The sequence below is a fragment of the Macaca nemestrina genome, chromosome 11, assembly GCF_043159975.1.
Source record: "Macaca nemestrina isolate mMacNem1 chromosome 11, mMacNem.hap1, whole genome shotgun sequence".
Lineage (NCBI taxonomy): Eukaryota > Metazoa > Chordata > Mammalia > Primates > Cercopithecidae > Macaca > Macaca nemestrina.
In genome coordinates, this window is record NC_092135.1 from 22,817,055 (window position 1) to 22,837,579 (window position 20,525).

At 38.3% G+C, this 20,525-nt stretch overlaps 1 protein-coding gene across 2 annotated transcripts in view; it reads left to right on the forward strand.

The window, feature by feature from the left end:
• The window catches only part of LOC105492585 (thrombospondin type 1 domain containing 7B), a 900,526-nt gene that overhangs the window by 834,995 nt on the left and 45,006 nt on the right, over positions 1 to 20,525 (forward strand). For both annotated transcript variants that reach the window (XM_071072671.1, XM_071072672.1), the window contains exons 18-20: positions 3,297 to 3,438; positions 5,830 to 5,945; positions 8,061 to 8,178. In XM_071072671.1, the coding sequence (XP_070928772.1) occupies positions 3,297 to 3,438; positions 5,830 to 5,945; positions 8,061 to 8,178 (376 nt within the window). The remainder of the gene's footprint in view (positions 1 to 3,296; positions 3,439 to 5,829; positions 5,946 to 8,060; positions 8,179 to 20,525) is intronic.

Below are 20,525 nucleotides of genomic sequence, written 5' to 3' on the forward strand. Positions count from 1 at the left end.
TAAAACTCAGTTATGTATATTTTTTATTAATTTCCTGACAGATTCTATTTTTCTAGAAAATGCCATCTAGATTTTATAGGAAATGTTATGAGAAAAGAGAAAATATTATATTCTTTTCATCAGATATACATAGCTATGGGAAACTCTTACATTCAGACAATATGATCATAATCCAGGCTTGGCCATTTGTCCCTAATGGCAGCTTACAAAAATATAGTCATATTACCCTTGAAGAACCAAATTATTACACATAACAAACATTTATTATTTGTATGCTCTATACCAGACACAGTACATGGCACAGAATGTCTAAGAAAATTAAGACTTTGGCTCTCAAATTGCCCATAGGAAGGAATGCACAAACATAAATACATGTAACAGAAATGTTTACTAGATGAGGCAATTCCATTTATTATGGGTCCAAGCAAGTCAATTGAGGCTCACAGAAAGGACATCTGATTTCATCTTGAGGGATATGAATACAAGTATTTAAGTCAGGCAAAAGGCTTTGCTTCTAGAGATAACAAAATGTGTGAAGGCATAACGTCATAAGGGAAGACTGAACTTTAAGGTAAATGCTGCTTTACAAAAGTAGTAAGTTAGAAAAACTAGTCTCAAGAAGGGATTTCTGTACTAGACACTAACAGGTTCTAACTGGATCATCTTCCCTAGCAAATAAACATTAGCTATATAACCTTGATTTTTTAAAAATAAAACTGGTCCAAAGTTGACTTTTGATTAGTTATTCACACATCATTTTCCCACTTCTATATGCAGGAAATTGACAATATGTCTTTATATAATTACTCTAGAGAAGAGAAGATCCAGAATTGTATTTGAAGAGTCTTGATCTAATAAAGAAATCATCCAGATAGATATAAACATCCTTTCTCTTCTCTTTTTTACTTATCCTCACCCTCCTCCATCTCTCTTGTGGATAATTCATTATTTTATGGACTTTCTATAAACAGCTAATAGAGAGAAACAAATAAGGATAAAAACACTAACATTAAACTTTCTATAAATATCTATTAGAAAGAAATAAGGAGAAACAGTAATCTATCATTTGTTAGCAGCACTAGGAGAATTTTTACAAGATGAAGTGTGAAAATACTGCCTGAGACGAGGCTGAATCATGCTCGTGAACCCATGCAATCCTCTTTGCCTGTTTCTATGGGAAGTAACTTAGGGGAGTAAGATGCAGTGTTGGTTTTCTTTATGTTAATATGTAATTATCCAAAACTGTATGGTATGAAATGTGGATGAGCCTCACGAAGATATTTTAGAACTATACCCATCAGACTTAGACACATATGGACTGTGAGATCCGAGGAAGAAAATTTTTAGATCTCATCAAGTTTCATCCCATCCCCATTCTTCTGTCTCATCTAGGTTTAGATGAGGAACTAAGGTTTAGAGTATAGAAGCGAATTGTTCAAGGTTACATAGTAATTTGATTGATGTGTGTATGTTTTATTTTCTCTTTTACTTGATAGCTTAGACTAAGCAGGTACCTAAGCCTTTACCTGTAATCACTTGTTTCAGACATTAATTGATTACTTTATAAGATAGAAATGCAGGAGAGCACTAATCAGGAGCATCTACCAAGATTCTTTCATTTTATTTTATCGACAAATCATTTGTTATTATTCTGCCACATGAGAAGAAGCATTCAAATTAATTGGTAAAATAGTAATAAATTATCGGTAAGCATTTAGCATGGAATGCATGTGCAGATAATTAAGAATAATTGCTTGGTTTCATGGGCCTTTCTTGATTATCTAGAGACAATTTGATTCGATTCAGTATAAAATTACTTTATAAGTACTGACAGATCCAAATACAAAATCACATGGATGGTGAATGTGTATCAATGGTTCAAACTTTTACAATTAAAAGAAAAAATTGTGGCATACTTTTTGCATATTTTAGTGCAATCCAACATAATAATTTTGATTCATAGCCAGGACTCAGTTTATAGGTTTTGTTCTTTATTACTATATCTGAAAGGGGAATAGGAATAAAAACCAAATAAAATGTCTCACCTATAGAAATGGTGATTTGATTATCTTAATCCAGAGACTTTTATTTCTCCCATGATTTAAGAATCTATGGGCCTTGTTAGATTTGGGGGTCTGGGATTACACGTTGTCAACATGTTTAATAGTATTTGTTGAAAAATTGCAACATATAGTTGATATCAAGACTTTCAAGGAGTGACATGAGAAGTAGAAACCATCATTCGACATGCCCTAAAAGAATTTGTAAAGAAAGTAAGAGGCAGGGCAATGAAGAAACAGAATGGCGACGTAAAGAAAGGTAGCACACGAGGATACACATGTATGTGTTTAGAAGCAGTTGTATACAGACTATCCCTTAGGATGGGTGGAAGTTTGCTCAAAAAGGAAGAGAAGAACCTGGCATTGTTAGATAAAAGACTGTGAGAAGAGTAAGGCTTGATTAGTGTTCTGAAAATGGTGAATAGGATTTGGAGGACAGTGGAAAGAAGATTGTTCGAGTAGGAGGAGCTTGAAGCCCCACTATGGGTAGACCAGCTAGATGAAATCTGGCAGGCCAGTTGACCTGGGTCAAGAGTATTATAGGAGCTGAGGCTATTATAGGAGCTGAGTCAAGAGTGTTATAGGAGCTGAGGAGGACACGTGGAGCCACAGGTATCATGATATTTGCAGGATATCTTTGGAGTTCACATTTTCACATTAATTTTGCCGGAAAGGCAACAGCGCACAGTTGTCCATGCTCTGTGGACCAAAGGCATCCCCAAATAAGAAGGTTCTAGTGTATTGGCAATATTGATTTTATAATTCCCTTTCTATATCTCTGTGTTCTGGTGTTTAAAAAATGATTTTCTCATGAAAATTTTCTGTGTGATTATTTTTATTAGACTAGACTATCTGAGGTCACAGGGCAGTGTCTTCCTTTTTTTTCTTAAAGCATTTAAACATTCAAAATATATGGATCTCTTACATTGTTGCAGACTATTTGAGAGTACAGTGTGAGTTTAAATGATAGAAATAGTCTCCGTGTGTTTAATTATATATGGGAGATAGAAATGTAGCCTTCGAGGTAACACAGGAAAAACCAAAGAATTGTCAGGTGGAAAAAAAAACAGTTTTTAAGAAATCACAGAATGATTTCATTTTCTAAGTAATATGTTTAACCCTCCAGATAATCTATTGCCTATATTGTTATATATATGCCTACTTATATGTGTATATCTTATATAATTTATCAAATAAATTGCCCACAGTTAACTTTTCCTACTCTGATTTTAATAGTCATGCGATCCCCACACAATGCAGAGAAGAACTCGCCACCTGCTAAGACCATCACTGAGCTCAAGGACTTGTGCTGAAGACTCACAGGTGCAGCCTTGCCTCCTTAATGAAAATTGCTTCCAGTTCCAGTACAATCTAACAGGTACAGCTGAAATCTATGACCTTGTCGTTTTCCCTGAACATTGACTAAGGAGAGAATTTTTGTGTGTGTTTTCATTCTCAAGGTTAAGAATGGAGAGTAGAATGTGTGAGTGTCTTGCATAAAAGGCTGAGGACTTGATGTTTCTAGTATCCCCTCACAGAAAGAAATGCTCACTCTTGGCCTGTCGAATCAGCAAGGCCACATAAAATCTCTGTAGTAAGAGAAGCTTAGAAAGATTTGGCAACATTTCAGAAAAATGTTGATTTAAGCCATGATAAACTGAAACAACAAAAATAACTAGGAGAGAATAATTTACCATTGAGAGAAAATGGAATCATACTGCCATAGAATTTGGCTCTTTCCTGCTTTTTATTATTTCAGAAAACTGAGCTTGTGATGTACTTTCTGTATGGGTCTGAATAAGAATGAATGCTAGGACTGGCTGGTCAGGGATGTTGTCGAGGCACTGGGAATTACATCAAGTCTAGCTGTTTGGCCACTGCTCAGCATTTATTCCAGGCACCACAGTGCTCAGTGTCTAAAACTAGAGGACTGTTATGGTTACATTGATCTGCTCCTTGCCATTCCCTGCAGCAGCAGACATTCCAAAATGCTGCAAAATGTGGAACCATGTTAAGTCACAGCATTGAATTCAATACTGACAACCAAACCACCACATGCCTGCAGAGGCAAGGTAATTGCCTTTTCTGGAAAAAAAAAAAAAAAAAAAATCCTCACCACAGCCACGTTGACTGCTGAGATTCCTCTTGTGGAAAACCTCATAGTGACTTCTGTGGGGCTGTCTGATTGTCTTCATGGGTGAAGATGACCTGGTGTATTTGTCCTTTTTCTTTAGAGAAAAGATCTCTGGTTTTTATAGTACTGTTTCAGAAATACAATAAAACTTGCTTTATTGGAAGAGCATATCTTTGAAAGACTGATTTTACTATACATGGGTTTGCTATTCTATTCCTATTAAACTACTAGATCATCTACCAAATATGGAAAATTTCCTTAATGAGTTTTTGTATGATCAAGGGTCTTCCTTTCTACTGACACCAAAAATAACAGTTGTTTAAAAATCAAATTAATGGCCAGGTACGGTGGCTCACGCCTGTAATCCCAGCACTTTGGGAGGCCGAGGCAGGTGGATCACGAGGTCAGGAGATCAAGACCATCCTGACTAACATGGTGAAACCCCGTGTCTACTAAAAATAGAAAAAATTAGCCGGGCGTGGTGGCGGGCACCTGTAGTCCCAGCAACTCGGGAGGCTGAGGCAGGAGAATGGTGTGAACCGGGGAGGCGGAGCTTGCAGTGAGCCGAGATTGCTCCACTGCACTCCAACCTGGGCGACAGACTGAGACTCAGTCTCAAAAAAAGAAAGAAAGCAAAATCAAATTAACTATGGGATAATTTATTCTAATTCTTCACCATCTAGTTTGTAATATGACTAGCCAAATCTGTAAAACTTTTTCTCATGATAGAATAATTTGAAAAAAATATAGTTTCTGTAACAGTCCATGCAATTTTATGTGCCTTTCCCTCTTTCTTTCCTGGAGCATCTCTTTTAACTATTCTGTATCAAATGCACTAAATGGTTTAAATGATTGGATTTAGTATTGAAAACATTTTCAAGTTTACATGAAAGATTGGTGTCTTAGTCTGTCCTGGATACTATAACAAATTGCAATAGACTATGTAGCTTATAAAACACAAAAATGTATTTCTTATAGTTCTGGAGGCTGGAAGTCCAAAATCAAGGTGCTACTAGATTCAGCATCTAGTGAGGAGGGCCTGTATCTCCAGACAGTGCCTTCTAGCTACATTCTCACGGGATGGAAGGGGCAAACAAACTCCCTTAGGCCTCCTTTATAAAGGCACTAATTTCATTCATGAGCGCTCAGCTCCCATGTTCTAATTATCTCCCAAAGGTTCTCCCTCAAAATACCATCACCTAGAGGGTTGCGATTTAAATATATGAATTTTGCAGGGGGACACAAGCTTCTGGACCATAGCAACTGGCATCATTTCTGGGTTGTTTTTTCTCTCAATTATCCTAAACGAATAGTTGATTCTAAAGTGGTTTTTCTTCACCATCCTGGTTAGTATATTTCCTCTTCTACTTCAACCAACCATGAGATGGTTTCTAACAAACCATTTGGCTCTTTATCTCTGGAAAGCAAATTTAAGCAGGTAACTCACTTTTCTTTGTGTATTTGGTTTTTGTTTTGCAATAAAGGCATTGCACTATGCTTCCCAAAGCTACCTGGAAATGATTTTAGGATTATGTGTGGACTATCCTCCACCAATGCAGATAATCAAAGATCTGTTGTATTTTGCTCACATGGCCATAATTTTGAAACTCAGTATGGGTGATCCTATGCCTGTAGAGTGGAGCACATGCCAGCTGAGTGAAAATGCACCCTGTGGTCAAGGCGTCAGAACCCGCCTACTAAGCTGTGTGCGCAGTGATGGCAAGCCAGTCAGCATGGACCAATGTGAGCAGGTAATGTGTTTATATTAATATCTCACATCCAAGGCTTGTTTTTCTTAATATTGGTCTGCAGTTCCATGAGGTCCAATATAGATAACAGACTAATTTCTTCTCATCTCAGCTTAGGTTCAGTTAGAGTAAAGGGTGCCAGTATAGTACGGTTATAGCTCACTAGTTTTGAATTTAGTCAAAATGACTGGGAAAGGTCATTTTTGTAGTGGAGAAATGGGTTCATTAAAAATATATGTTTTTATTACTTGTAAAATGTTATTTAACTGTACTTGTTTGCCAAACTGTTGACCTTGGGGTGACTTTAATATTTAAATATGATTCTTTTGTATTGGACAGGTGATTCATTTGCATATGTGATAATACTGTCCCTTGCATAGAAGACGAACATGGATTCTTGCCATTACAGAATCATGTCAGTTTGCTTAAGCAGATAATATTTGGATAAATAGCAGAGATTTTTCTTTGCAACCTACATTAAAATGCATCCCTGCCAAGTTTCAAATTAATGGGTTCTGAATGTTTGTAATTTTATTGCCCTCCTTTTTTTCCTCTGTTCCAAACTATATGGAGTTCAGACAAAAGCTATAGTCAGAACTTTTCCAAAGAACTTGGCATTTTCTTGCTAACATGTAAATGAAAACCACTGTGGAGGCAGTTTAATAGAAGTAAAGATACTATCACACTTCAAGAATCACTTGAAAGAATCTTTCAATAAATTGGAAAAAGGGGGCCAGTTAACTCACATTTCCCCAGAAACTTCTTTAACAAACTGGCAAAATGAAAATTGGTGGCATTTCTCTTAAGAGAGGTGGAATACATCAGTGGGAATTAAAACAAGACAAACCTCTGTCACCTATCCTGACTTCGCTCTGTTAAGTATTGTCACAACACGCTCATGCTCTTTAAACCAACGGAGCAGTTGCAGACTATGTCACCAATCCTAAGAACAGAACATCTGAAATGGATTTCCATTTGGTCAAATTCTGAAACTGGCTGATCCAGGGCGGAGTGCTGTATACCATGATTTATTTTGACATTTATTTTGTTTAATCAGCCTCTAAAGAAGTTGACTGTTTCAGGGTAAAAAAAAAAAATCATTAATCTACAACTCCCAATAGGTGAGCATTGTTTATTTAGTGTATGTAATGAGTATTTTCTTTTGATACAAAAATATATAAACTATTCATTAACAGAAAGTCAGTTTCTGTGATTTCCAGATACCATATGCCCGATAAATATGTAAAAAATATCAGTTTTTAAAAATCTCAAATTATTAACATGACTAGAATATCCATATATCTCAGACAGATTATATGTCTCATTACAATAATATCCATTTCACCCACTTGGCAAGTCATTGTACTGTAATCATTAATTTTAGCTTGGTGAGGGTATTGCTAACATATAACACACATTGAATGTCCAAGTTTTCCTAAGTAAGCACACAAATAGTGTGTTATTCCTAGAGCAGAATTTTTTATTATTCTTTCTGTGTTTCTCAGGTGTTTTATTCTTTCACGAAGACCTCTGCTACCTTGGCCATTAGAAAATTTTACCATTTCCCAAGATGCTGGTTTCAGAGAGGACAAGAAAAAAAAAATAAACTGTATCATCAACTTGACCCATCGTTACGACCATGATTGTATTTTTAGCCCAGGCTTTTTTATGCACTTCAGATGGGTTTCTGATTGTATTTTTATCCCCATATTATTTATTTTCTAGCTTAGCTGGCTTTCTGTGTTGGCCCTCTATGTACTTTTGGCCTATTCAGAAGCACAAAGTGCCTGAATTTGGTATTGAAGTGTCTTTCTGGTTCCTTGCTGATTGAACAACAGGACAGATCTCTGTGTAATGAGACACCTCTGCTTTCCTGGCAGCTTAATGGAGTTTAGGATTTTATAAAAAGAAATTTGGGCTGACAAGTTTTTATTTGGTAATCGAAGGGCAATCATTTTCTATGATTGTCACCAGTTTATATAAGAAAGGATATATTTCCCCACTGAAATATGGAAAGGTTAGTATCACAGAGTAAAGGAGAGTCTTTCTCGCGAAAGGACAGTGATTTGACTAAAGAGTGAGTCCTCCAATAAAGTTGTGTTTCATTTCCATTTGCAGCGTAATTTGGAGAAGCCCCAGAGAATGAGCATTCCCTGCTTGGTGGAATGCATCGTCAACTGTCAGCTCTCAGGGTGGACGGCTTGGACAGAGTGTTCACAGACTTGTGGCCATGGAGGTATTGGTTTCCTCATGTTTCCCACCAACTAGTATAGGGTTTCTAAATATCTTTCAGTATGCTATAGCTTGATAAATGGCATAAGGTATGGGACCCAGCTGAAGTCAACATGAAACTGACCCACAGGGGAGGAAAACCAGAGCCTGGTTTCATATCAGTCTAGGAGAGTGAGGCAGAGGTTGCAGAATGGACCAGATAACAGTGGCAGACTCCAGAGAGGCAGAGGAATCTGTGGGACAGTGTTTATTCAGAAGGTCATAAGCTCAACAAATTGAAAAAACATGTTGGCCTCAGTGGTTTTTGGAAAAAGTAGTATGTATTATTTAACTAAAGTTGTATTATTAAGTAAAGCTGTAAACCCCCAAAGCACACCCTAGGCTGAACCTAATAGACTAGAGACTTGCTTTTCACCCATATAAATAGAGGGCTTTATTCTTCAAAATGTAAATCAAGGACACAAGTTCACAGAGGTTCTGCCACTTTAACAGGACCAAGTTACTCTGGATGGTGATATCACTTGGCACTGTGGAGATTTTATGAACTGGGTTGGAAGCAGCATACATTTCTGACATATATATTAGACAAAATTGCTCTACATTTCCAACTCATTGGAAGATGGCAGGGAAGGAAATGTACTTTCTGAGTTGTCAGTCACATCTCAGCGATAATGTTATAAAGAGAAGGGAGTATAAATATTTGGGGAAGAAACAGAAATCATTACTACACGATCCCAGAATCCCAGTGGATAAGTAATGCACCATGGCAAGGAATGCAGAAGGCAATTGATACTCAGTAGTGAGGCAGGTAAGTGGAAACGGAGATGGCATTCCAGTCATTAGGTTGAAGTAGGGATCAAGATCTGGGTCCACGGAAGAGAAAGCAACAAGACCATAGCATAAAACAGAGTTGGCTTTGGATAGAACTCTGGTCCTAAAGTAGAGTTGCAATATATCATAAGGTACATGTCAAAAATTTGGAGTAAGGACCTAGGGAGAAATCCTGGTACACTGTTAGTACATCTTAGTGCATTTTGTGCTGCTATAATAGAATACCTGAGACTTGTTAATTTATGAAGAAAATAAGTTTACTTGGCTTATGATTCCTGTGGCTAGAAGGTTCAAGATTGGGCAGCTGCATCTGGTAAAAGCCTCAGGCTGTGTCAACTAATGGCAGAAAGCAGAGGAGAGAAGGTGTTTGTAAAGAGATCACATCATGAAAGAGGAAGCAAGAGATAGAAACTGAGGAAGCAAGAGAGAAATAACCCTGTGTTGCAGGAATGAATCTATTCAACGAATGAGAACTCACACCCAGGGAGGACATTAATCCATTCATGGGGGATCTGCACTTACAACCCACACACCACCCCATAGACCTCATTGTCCAAGACCACCACAAAGGGGATCAAACTTTGATCTGAGTTTCGATGGGAACAAACCAAATTCAAACCATAGCAATCCACTGGTGAATCTAAAATCTCATGTTCCTCTCACATGCAAACTACTGCCATTCCATTCAATAATCCTAAATGTCTTAACTTGTTTCAGTACCAACTTAAAAGCCCAAAATCCAGAGTCTCATCTGAGACTGAAGGTAAGTTCTTCCAGCTTTGAGTCTACGAAAAAAAAAAAAAGTTATTTACTTCCAAAGTACAATGGTGGTATAGACATTTGTACACATTCCTATTCCAAAATAGAAAAGCTAGCAGAAGGCAAGAAACAATTAAGATCAGAGCAGAACTGAAGGAGATAGAGACACAAAAAGCCCTTCAAAAAACCAATAAATCCAGGAGCTGCTTTTTTGAAAACATCGACAAAATTGATAGACCGCTAGCAAGACTAATAAAGAAGAAAAGAGAGAAGAATCAAATTGACGCAATAAAAAATGATAAAGGGGATATCACCACCAATCTCACAGAAATACAAACTACCATCAGAGAATACTATAAGCACCTCTACACAAATAAACTAGAAAATCTAGAAGAAATGGATAAATTCCTGGACACATACACCCTCCCAAGACTAAACCAGGAAGAAGTTGAATCCCTGAATAGACCAATAACAGGCTCTGAAATTGAGGCAATAATTAATAGCCTACCAACCAAAAAAAGTCCAGGACCAGATGAATTCACAGACAAATTCTACCAGAGGTACAAAGAGGAGGCGGGTACCATTCCTTATGAAACTATTCCAATCAATAGAAAAAGAGGGAATTCTCCTTAACTCATTTTATGAGGCCAGCATCATCCTGATACCAAAGCCTGGCAGAGACATAACAAAAAAAGAGAATTTTAGACCAATATCCCTGATGAATATCGATGCAAAAATCCTCAATAAAATACTGGCAAACCGAATCCAGCAGCACATCAAAAAGCTTATCCACCACAATCAAGGTGGCTTCATCCCTGGGATGCAAGGTCGGTTCAACGTATGTAAATCAATAAACATAATCCATCATATAAACAGAACCAAAGGCAAAAACCACATGATTATCCCAATATTTTCAGAAAAGGCCTTAGACAAAATTCAACAGCCCTTCATATTAAAACCTCTCAATAAACTAGGTATAGATGGGATGTATCTCAAAATAATAAGAGCTATTTATGACAAACCCACAGCTAATATCATACTGAATGGGCAAAAACTGGAAGCACTCCCTTTGAAAATGGGCATAAGACAGGGATGCCCTCTCTCACCACTCCTATTCAACATAGTGTTGGAAGTTCTGGCCAGGGCAATCAGGCAGGAGAAAGAAATAAAGGGTATTCAATTAGGAAAAGAGGAAATCCAATTGTCCCTGTTTGCAGATGACATGATTGTGTATTTAGAAAACCCCATTGTCTCAGCCCCAAATCTCCTTAAGCTGATAAGCAACTTCAGCAAAGTCTCAGGATACAAAATTAATGTGCAAAAATCACAAGCATTCCTACACAGCAATAACAGGCAAACAGAGAGCCAAATCATGAATGAACTCGCATTCACAATTGCTTCAAAGAGAGTAATATACCTAGGAATCCAACTTACAAAGGATGTGAAGGACCTCTTCAAGGAGAACTACAAACTACTGCTCAGTGAAATAAAAGAGGACACAAGCAAATGGAAGAACATTCCATGCTCATGGATAGGAAGAATCAATATTGTGAAAATGGCCATACTGACCAAGGTAATTTATAGATTCAATGCCATCCCCATCAAGCTACCAATGACTTTCTTCACAGAATTGGAAAAAACTACTTTAAAGTTCATATGGAACCAAAAAAGAGCCCCATATTGCAAAGACAATTCTAAGCCAAAAGAACAAAGCTGGAGGCATCATGCTACCTGAGTTCAAACTATATTACAAGGCTACAGTAACCAAAACAGCATGGTACTGGTACCAAAACAGAGATATAGACCAATGGAACAGAACAGAGCCCTCAGAAGTAATACCACACATCTGCAACCATCTGATCTTTGACAAAGCTGACAAAAACAAGAAATGGGAGTACCCTGTTTAATAAATGGTACTGGGAAAACTGGCTAGCCATATGTAGAAAGCTGAAACTAGATCCCTTCCTTACACCTTATACAAAAATTAATTCAAGATGGGTTAAAGACTTAAATGTTAGACCTAAAACCATAAAAATCCTAGAGGAAAACCTAGGTAATACCATTCAGGCCATAGGCACGGGCAAGGACTTCATCACTAAAACACCAAAAACAATGGCAACAAAAGTCAAAATAGACAAATGGGATCTAATCAAAGAGCTTTTGCACAGCAAAAGAAACTACCATCAGAGTGAACAAGCAACCTACAGAATGGAAGAAAATTTTCACAATCTACCCATCTGACAAAGGGTAATATCCAGAATCTACAAAGAACTTAAACAAATTTACAATGAAAAATCAAACAACCCCATCAAAAAGTTGGCAGAAGATATGAACAGACACTTCTCAAAAGAAGACATTTATGCAGACAACAGACACATGAAAAAATGCTCATCATCACTGGCCATCAGAGAAATGCAAATCAAAACCACAATGAGATACCATCTCACACCAGTTAGAATGACGATCATTAAAAAGTCAGGAAACAACAGGTGCTGCTGGAGAGAATGTGGAGAAGTAGAAACACTTTTACACTGTTGGTGGGACTGTAAACTAGTTCAACCATTGTGGAAGACAGTGTGGCGATCCCTCAAGGATCTAGAACTAGAAATACCATTTGACCCAGCCATCCCATTACTGAGTATATACCCAACGGATTATAAATCATGCTACTATAAAGACATCCACACATATATTTATTGCGGCACTTTCCACAATAGCAAAGAGTTGGAACCAACCCAAATGTCCATCAATGATAGACTGGATTAAGAAAATGTGGCTCATATACACCACGGAATACTATGCAGCCATAAAAAGGATGAGTTCATGTCCTTTGCAGGGACGTGGCTGAAGCTGGAAACCATCATTCTGAGCAAACTATCGCAAGGACAGAAAACCAAACACCACATGTTCTCACTCATAGGTGGGAATTGAACAGTGAGAACACTTGGACACAGAGTGGGGAACGTCCCCTCTCATGGGGTGGGGGGAGCAGGAGGGATAGCATTAGGAGACATACCTAATGTAAATGATGAGTTAATGGGTGCAGCACACCAACTTGGCACATGTATACATATGTAACAAACCTGCATGTTGTGCACCTGTACCCTAGAACTTGAAGTATAATAAAAAAAAAAAATAGAAAAATAGGCCTGAATAAAGAAATGACAGGACCCAGGAAAGTATAAAACATAGCAGGACTGGCATGAAATTTTAAATTTCTGGAACAGATTCATTTGACTTCATGTCCTGGGCACACTGGTGCAAGAGGTGGGCTCCCAAGGCCTTGGGCAACCCCACCTCTATGGCTTTGCTGAGTGCAGCTCATGTGGCTGCTCTCGCCAGTTGGAGTTGAATGCCTATGGCTTTTTCAAGTGGGCATTGCACATTGCCAATGGCTTTGCAGTCTGGGGTCCCCAGGGCAGCCCTGCTTCCAGGAATCTACTAGGTTTTGCCATGGTGAAAACTGTGGCAGCTCCACTCCTGTGGCAGGTTTCTGTCTGGGGTCCCAAGCTTTCTGACACATCCTCTGAAATCTAGGTGGAAGTCAACATACCTTCACTGCTCCCCATTACAAAATTAGTAATGTGGATGTGGATGCTCCTAAAGCTTATAGCTTGGACTCTCCAGAGTGACAGCATGGTTACATCTAGGGAAGATTGAGCCATGGCTGCTCCAGCAGGAATCACTGGGATGTGGGTAGCAGATCTCTGCAGCAACGCAGGGCTGTGGCGCTCCGGTCATGTCCCCTGAAACCATTCTTTCCTTCTAGACTTCTGGACCTCTGATGGGAAGGGTTGGCCAAGAAGATCTTTAAAATGCCTTCAGGGCTTTTTCTCCATTGTTCTTACCATTACCACCTGGCTCCCTTTTAGCCATGCTACTCTCTTTAGCAAAGGGTCTCTTGGCAGTATTCTTGTATTCCTTTCCTGAAGATACTGTTTCGTTCTCTACCACATGGCCGTGCTACAAATTTTCCAAATCTTTCCACTCAGCTTCCCTTTTCTCTAGCAGTTTACTATAAGCAATTAGAAGCAGCAGCAGCCTGAGCTTTGCTGCTTAGAAATTTCGTCCACCAGGTATGCTATTCTTTTACTCTTAAGTTCTATATTCCACAAGGCTATAGGGCATGACCATGATGCAACGAAGTTGTTTGCTATGGTGTAACAAGGATAGTGTTTTATCCAGTTCCCAATAAGTTCCTTATTTCCATCTGAGACTTCATCAGCATGTCTTTTACTGTCCATCTTTCTGTGAGCATTTTGGTCACAACCACTTAAACCGTCTCTAAGAAGTTCCAAACTCTCCCTCATCATTTTGTCTTCTTCTGAGACCTCATCAGAATCACACTTATTGCTCCATTTATGGCAATGCAGACTTTTTCTAGCCTGCCCCTGCATACTCTTCCAGCCTGTGTGTGTTTTACCCAGTTCCAAACCCACTTTCACATTTTCAGATATCATTTTCATATTTTCAGAATTCACTCCTCAGTACCAATTTTCTGTGTTAGTCCATTTCGTATTGCTATAACAGCATACCTAAGACTGTGTAATTTATAAAGACAAGAGGTTTATTTGGCTAATGATTCTGGTGCCTGTAAGGTGCAAGATTGGACAGCTGCATCTGGTGGGGGTCTCAGGCTGCTTCAACTCATGACAGAAAGTGGAAGGGGAGCAGGCATGTGCAAAACAGTCACATGGTGAGAAAGAAAACAAGAACAAGAAACCAAGAAAGCCACACATTTTTAACAATTCTGTCTTGCAAGAGCTAATCCATTCCTGCAAGAGTGAGCACTCACTCACTTCCAAGGGAGGGCATTAATTTGTTAATGAGGAATGCTCGCCTATGACTCATATACCTCCCACTAGTCCTAACCTCCCAACCCCACTGCAGAGGAGATCAAATGTTGGCATGCCTTTTGGTGGACACAAACCACATCCAAACCATAGCAGGCAAATTAAACAGGGGAGGAGATGGGAAGAAGAACTGCAGTTTGGAGAGATCATAATTGGGAGGGGAGGATGGGATACCTTGATCTGATTGTCAACCACAGAGATTTGAGAGCAGTTTTCTAGAAGTTCTCATATTGGACCACTGGCACTAAGTTATGGACTCATCTATAAGCTACTCACAAATGGATGTGCTGATGTTGTTGATAATTATCTTCTTTAGTTGGGACTGTGTGAGAAACTAGGTATGACTCATGATTAAAAAGGAGCTCATCTGTGAACTCAACTGTAAGATCCTAGAGAGGGCAGGGCCAAAAACGGTAACCAGGGTACATATTAGGAAAATGTGACTAAGAAAAATTGACAACTACTTCTACAAAGAATGTTACTCATAATGAAAACATGGGAATTGCAATGTCCAACAATAATATGTAATTTCTTGCACAAATGAGAGCAAAGGCCTTGTGGAAATGAAATGACAGGTCTTAGGACCGAGATTACAGTGATTAACCAATAGTTTGTCAATTGTTTTCAGAGGCAGCCAGGCATGGTTTCCACTGGGCATCCACTTTAAAGTTGTATAAATCTACGTGCAAATGTAGCTGTTTAAGCATGTACATTTAGCTAAATCTTTCTGAGTCTCTGATTCTTTATCTATAAATTGGAATTTTGCACATGTTAGTGGTTTAGTTTTTGTTGTGAGAATTAAATGAAATTAAGTATTAAAAGACACCTGGCATAGTAACAGACACATCATGAGTGTTTAGTATATGTGAATTTTCTCCTCCATGTTCCTCTACCTGTCTGTAGAAGAGAGGATTTTTGGAGACTCCATAGGATCTTTTAAAAATTATTCCATAGACACAGTCACCCTCATCTGTCAATTTTATATCTCATCCTTACCCCTCTCCAAATTCTACACACTATATTCATAGCCTATGTGATATTCTAAAAATGAATATCTGACCAAGTGTTTTTATGTTGACATATAAGTCATTCATCTATTTATTTATCCATAAACAAATACACACGTGTCAGTTATAGTCTTATGTACTACGAGATCAGCACTGGGGGAAAAAAGGCAATTTCCCTATTTTTATGGAGCTTAAAATCTATTTTAGGGACAACAGAGAGTAAACTAACAAGTTAGTAATAATGTTCATTGATGAATCCACAAAAGACATACAAATGAGAGGTGTTGTTTGCATCAGTGATGTCTTTCATTGAAAAAGCTGGTTGCTCCTCTGTCCAGAGAGACCCATTCTGGATATCCCACTGCCATAAGCACTACAGTGTTGTCCTCAAGGGCCACTGCTGGGATGTTTGTTTCTCTCAGTAAGAAAGGATAGCATGGAAAAGGCAAGAAAGAATAAAGTCCTGTATTGTGAACATGGCCCACGGGAATCTTCAGGATCTCACCTGTGCTGTCTCCATCACCTTGTACTGCCCTGCCAGCTCTGTCAGTTCCAATATACTACATTTCAACCACACCCTTGATCAAATTATGCTTCTTCTCACCTTGCCACTTTTCCTTACATGGAGCCTCTCACCATCATCCCCGTGACTGCCTCCTACGATTTTTTATCATGCACGAATTGAATCCATTTTCATGTCTATCTTTCTAAGGGGCCAATGACCCTGTTTGTATTCTTCGTGGGTAAATCTTCACAGTTGAAACACAGTTCTTGGCACACTGAAAAAATTTTATTATTGTCATTGCCTAGATGGTTCTGGACCATAAAAAGAAAGCTGAAAGGGGAAGAGCTTGCATACTAGATTGCAAGCCTTTACGAATAAGACCCCAAACCATAAGTTTAGTATTAAAAGATCACTTAAAAATTGTGAACAGTTCTAGTAGTGCTGTGGACTCATCAGACCCTGTTGTCTACTAGACCCTGTTTGTCTACAAACAACAAAAACCCATGCAAATTTGAATCCTACTATTCAGGAGTTCTAGGCAGCTATAGTCTGAGCTAAAATTCACCTTTCTCCAATCGTTAGAATAATAAACAAAGACGAAAACAAAACACAGATTTCACAAGAAAAGTCCTTGTGTGAACTAAGGCACAGAAAGACTAGCGAAGAAATCAGGTTGCATAAAGTACTTGGAAATCATGTAGATGGTGTCTATTGGCATGTAAGTATGGCATCAGTTACACATCACCTCTGGCTAGTTTCTAAGGGTCTAGTAGGATAATATTTGGGCAGGATGGTGCTATAGCTCTTGTGACTAGTGTTTTCTTTGCTAGGCTGCTCAGTGTTCAATCTCACAAGCATTTTTTGACTACCTGTTCTATTTAACGTCCCATGTTAAGACCTTCAGACAAAAATATAAAGATGAGTATTTTCTACTTGTATTTATTTGTGCCCAACCTCTATCTTTTTTTTTTTTTTTTTTTGATACAGAATCTTATCCTGTTGCCCAGGATGAAACGTAGTGGCACAATCTTGGCTCACTGCAACCTTTGCCTCCTGGGCTCGAGCAGTCCTCCCACCTTAGCCTCCCAAGTAGCCGGGACTATAGGCACATGCCACCACACCTGATTAAATTTTGTATTTTTTGTAGAGACTGGGTTATGCCATGTCACCCAGGCTGGTCTCAAACTCCTGAGCTCAAGTAATCTGCCTGCCTCAGCCCCGCAAAGTGCTGAGGTTACAAGCATAAGCCACCCTACCCAGCCCAAGTCTCCAACTTTAAAAACAAAATTGAGTGGTACAAAGAGGAATAGGATATATGGCCCTTGAATTTTTAAGCACATACCCTCAAGACTGTGCCAAGGCAGCCTCTGTGGGTGTATCGTGTTATTCCCTACCATCCCCAAATGTCGTCCCCATTCCAGCCTTCCTGCTCCAGTCTGATGGCACCACTCTTCCCTAACCATCACTCCTGTGGTAGAGAATAATATTATTAAAATAAGATAATTCTGTCTTTAAATCATGCTTGAATCCTCATAGAGCACAGCCTGAAAAACAAACAGTAAATGAATAGCAGTAATCAGAAGCAGGAATGTATGGTACAGATGAACTTGTTTTTTAAGAGACCAAATTGTGGAGCTGCAAAGGTTGGAGACTATCATTAGGAAACTATCAGCAGCTCGCCTGTTCTAAGACAAAGTGCCAGCAACTGTCTTGTGTAGGAGCCGCTTTCTCTTTTCGAACAGGCTGTAGCAATAGGCAGAGACGACAGGAAGAGGTAGAGTTTATTTAGTCACATTAAAGTGGGCATGCGAGTTACCTGGGAGTCAAACTTCAGCAGCTGCAGTTCTCAGCTGATGTCTTTATCAAAAACAAAAGTTCACACAATTATCTCTGTTTCTGCATTCGCAGAGTTGTTGGGCAAAACCTGGTGTGCTGGATGTCCCTTATGCTTCCCCATGAGCCACACTTCATCATCGAACCCACAGAACTGCAATGATCTGAGGGGAAATTTTGAATGAGCTCTTACTTTATTTTCCAAGTGTCTGGATTGCCTCTTTAATGTACACCTGATGCTTGGCATATACTTTTTAATTGTGTTAAAGATTTCAAGGTCAGAACAGTTTGAATCCAGTTTATTTCAATTTAGAGAGAGACTGATTCTAAGCTTCCACTAAGGGATCTTTTTAGATAGATTTCAAAGATCAAAGCTTGTAATAGAAGAGCTTAATATTTGGATTAGTCATGTTTTTTTGTCTCTTGAATTTTCATTAGTTCAGTAGGATATAGAACTCTCTAAATTTAGCATATCATGAATTATTCATAATTATTTAACTGATAACACTCTAAGAATGTTATTAAATCCGGACTAGGATTTCTTTGTATTTTATATTTTTAAATTTAATGCATATGAGTTTATAATATTTTTATAGCATATGACCCAGCCTACTTCTTGTGTTTCCCAGATGGCATATAATTTTTCTGTTGACTCTAGCCCATAATGAGAAAATAATTTTGTATTAACTCCAAAACACAACAACAACTTTGTGATTTCCAGCTTTTTTTTTTAGGTTTCAAGGGCAAGCCAGTAACTTTAATTTTTGGTGTCTGCATCCAATTTGATCAATGTGTGGTATTCTTGACTGGGGACAGTCTGTCATAATAATTCAGACTTATTTACTGTATAAAGTAGTTAGTTCTTATGGAAAAAGAACAAGAAGCTAGGTGGTGGAATGAAAGAAAAACAACAGACAAGAAGTTCAGAGATCTGGGTTTTAAAGTCAGCTTTTCCATGGCAAGTTGCAGGATGTTGGACTGCTCACTTATCCTGTGTAGAACTCTCTTGCACTGTTTTTATCTATAAAATGATGAAATATGAGAGTGATTGCTTTTTAATACCTGTTGGTCAAGGGTATAATTACTGATGCTAGGAGTATGTTAGTAATTCTTCACAACAGTACTATGAAGTGTAGACCTAGTTTTACAGATGTAATGATAGGCACTGAAGTAATCTGCCCAAGGTTACATAGCTTGTCAGTTGTGGAGAATGAATTTGAACCCAAGCTCAGGTGTCTCCAAAGACCCCATTTGTTCTACTGTGATCCTGTATATCTGACACTCTGTATCATTTATTGTGTACATGGCCCTGGTTTGCGTGCTATATCACTATAAAAATTATTATAATTTATGGGTATATTTGAGAATAAGCAGAGAAAATGGGTCATAGGTGGGAACACAAAGGACAGTGAGATATATTAAAGCTTTGAGAAGTCCCCCTGAATTTTAAACCTTGTAAATAGGTTCTTGCCTCACAACCAATAATGTTGCATATTATGTAGTTTATCTAATAGCTGCAAATCTTACAGAGGTAATGTGTGACTCTGATGGTTTTCTCTAAAAAGAGTGGGAATATTAGCTCCAAGATTTGCAAACTCACTCTCTCTGACCCTCTTGCATCCCATGAAAATGGCTCATTGTGGGTATTGCTGCTGTTTATAGATATTACAGTGGTCCCTCAACTTGTGTTAGTTTTTAATGGAACTGAAATGTGATTTTTGAAAATAGAACTGAAAGTAAGTGGTCAGAATGCATATACATACTCTACTACTGAAAAGTCTGGAGTCATATCCAAGCAATGTCAGAAATGCCTAATATTCTGCCATCAAATACGTATCTAAGTCCCTTGACAGCACGGCCTTGACTTCTAAACAGGTGGTCTTGTTACTTCCCATGTACCTGGCAGAGATGTGATCCTGGCTGGGACTAGAGTCTGTTTTGCTCTGAAAAGCCTATAGAATGTTTATCTTAAGTTGGATCTTCTCTAGGATAACAGGGTATCTGGAGACCTGAAGCAATTTTCGTATAAGCCAAGGAATTCCTCTATAGGGGAAGCTCATGGACTGTATCTCTTGGTGTAGAATTACTGCTGTGTTAACACCACACACGTGCTAAAGAGCTGTCTTTAGGTTGCAGATCAGGACCGTAATTTTCTTCCACTCCGCTATACTGGTAAATAGCCTTGATTCCGAATCTGTATCCACCAGTAATATTTAAAATAAATTTTGCACTTAAAATGAACTTGGATAAAAATTCCTGATATTTGTTAAGAGAAATGAAAAGTACAGCTTTAACCACTTTTTAGTAGATGTCCTGCCTAAAGAGCCACATGAAATTAATTGAGCATTTTATATACAACCTGATTTTCGACTACTTTCAGAAATTTACTCTGATAAGTACCGGAAAGCAAATAAAAAAGTTGTCATAGGAGAAAGGTGTTAGCACAGTCACCTTCATTACTTTTTGCTAAAGAAAATATGGAGTGTACAAATACATATAACAAATTTATTGCAAAAGATCTAAGTGCAATTCTCAAACTAGTTCGAGTGGCCTAATAACTAGA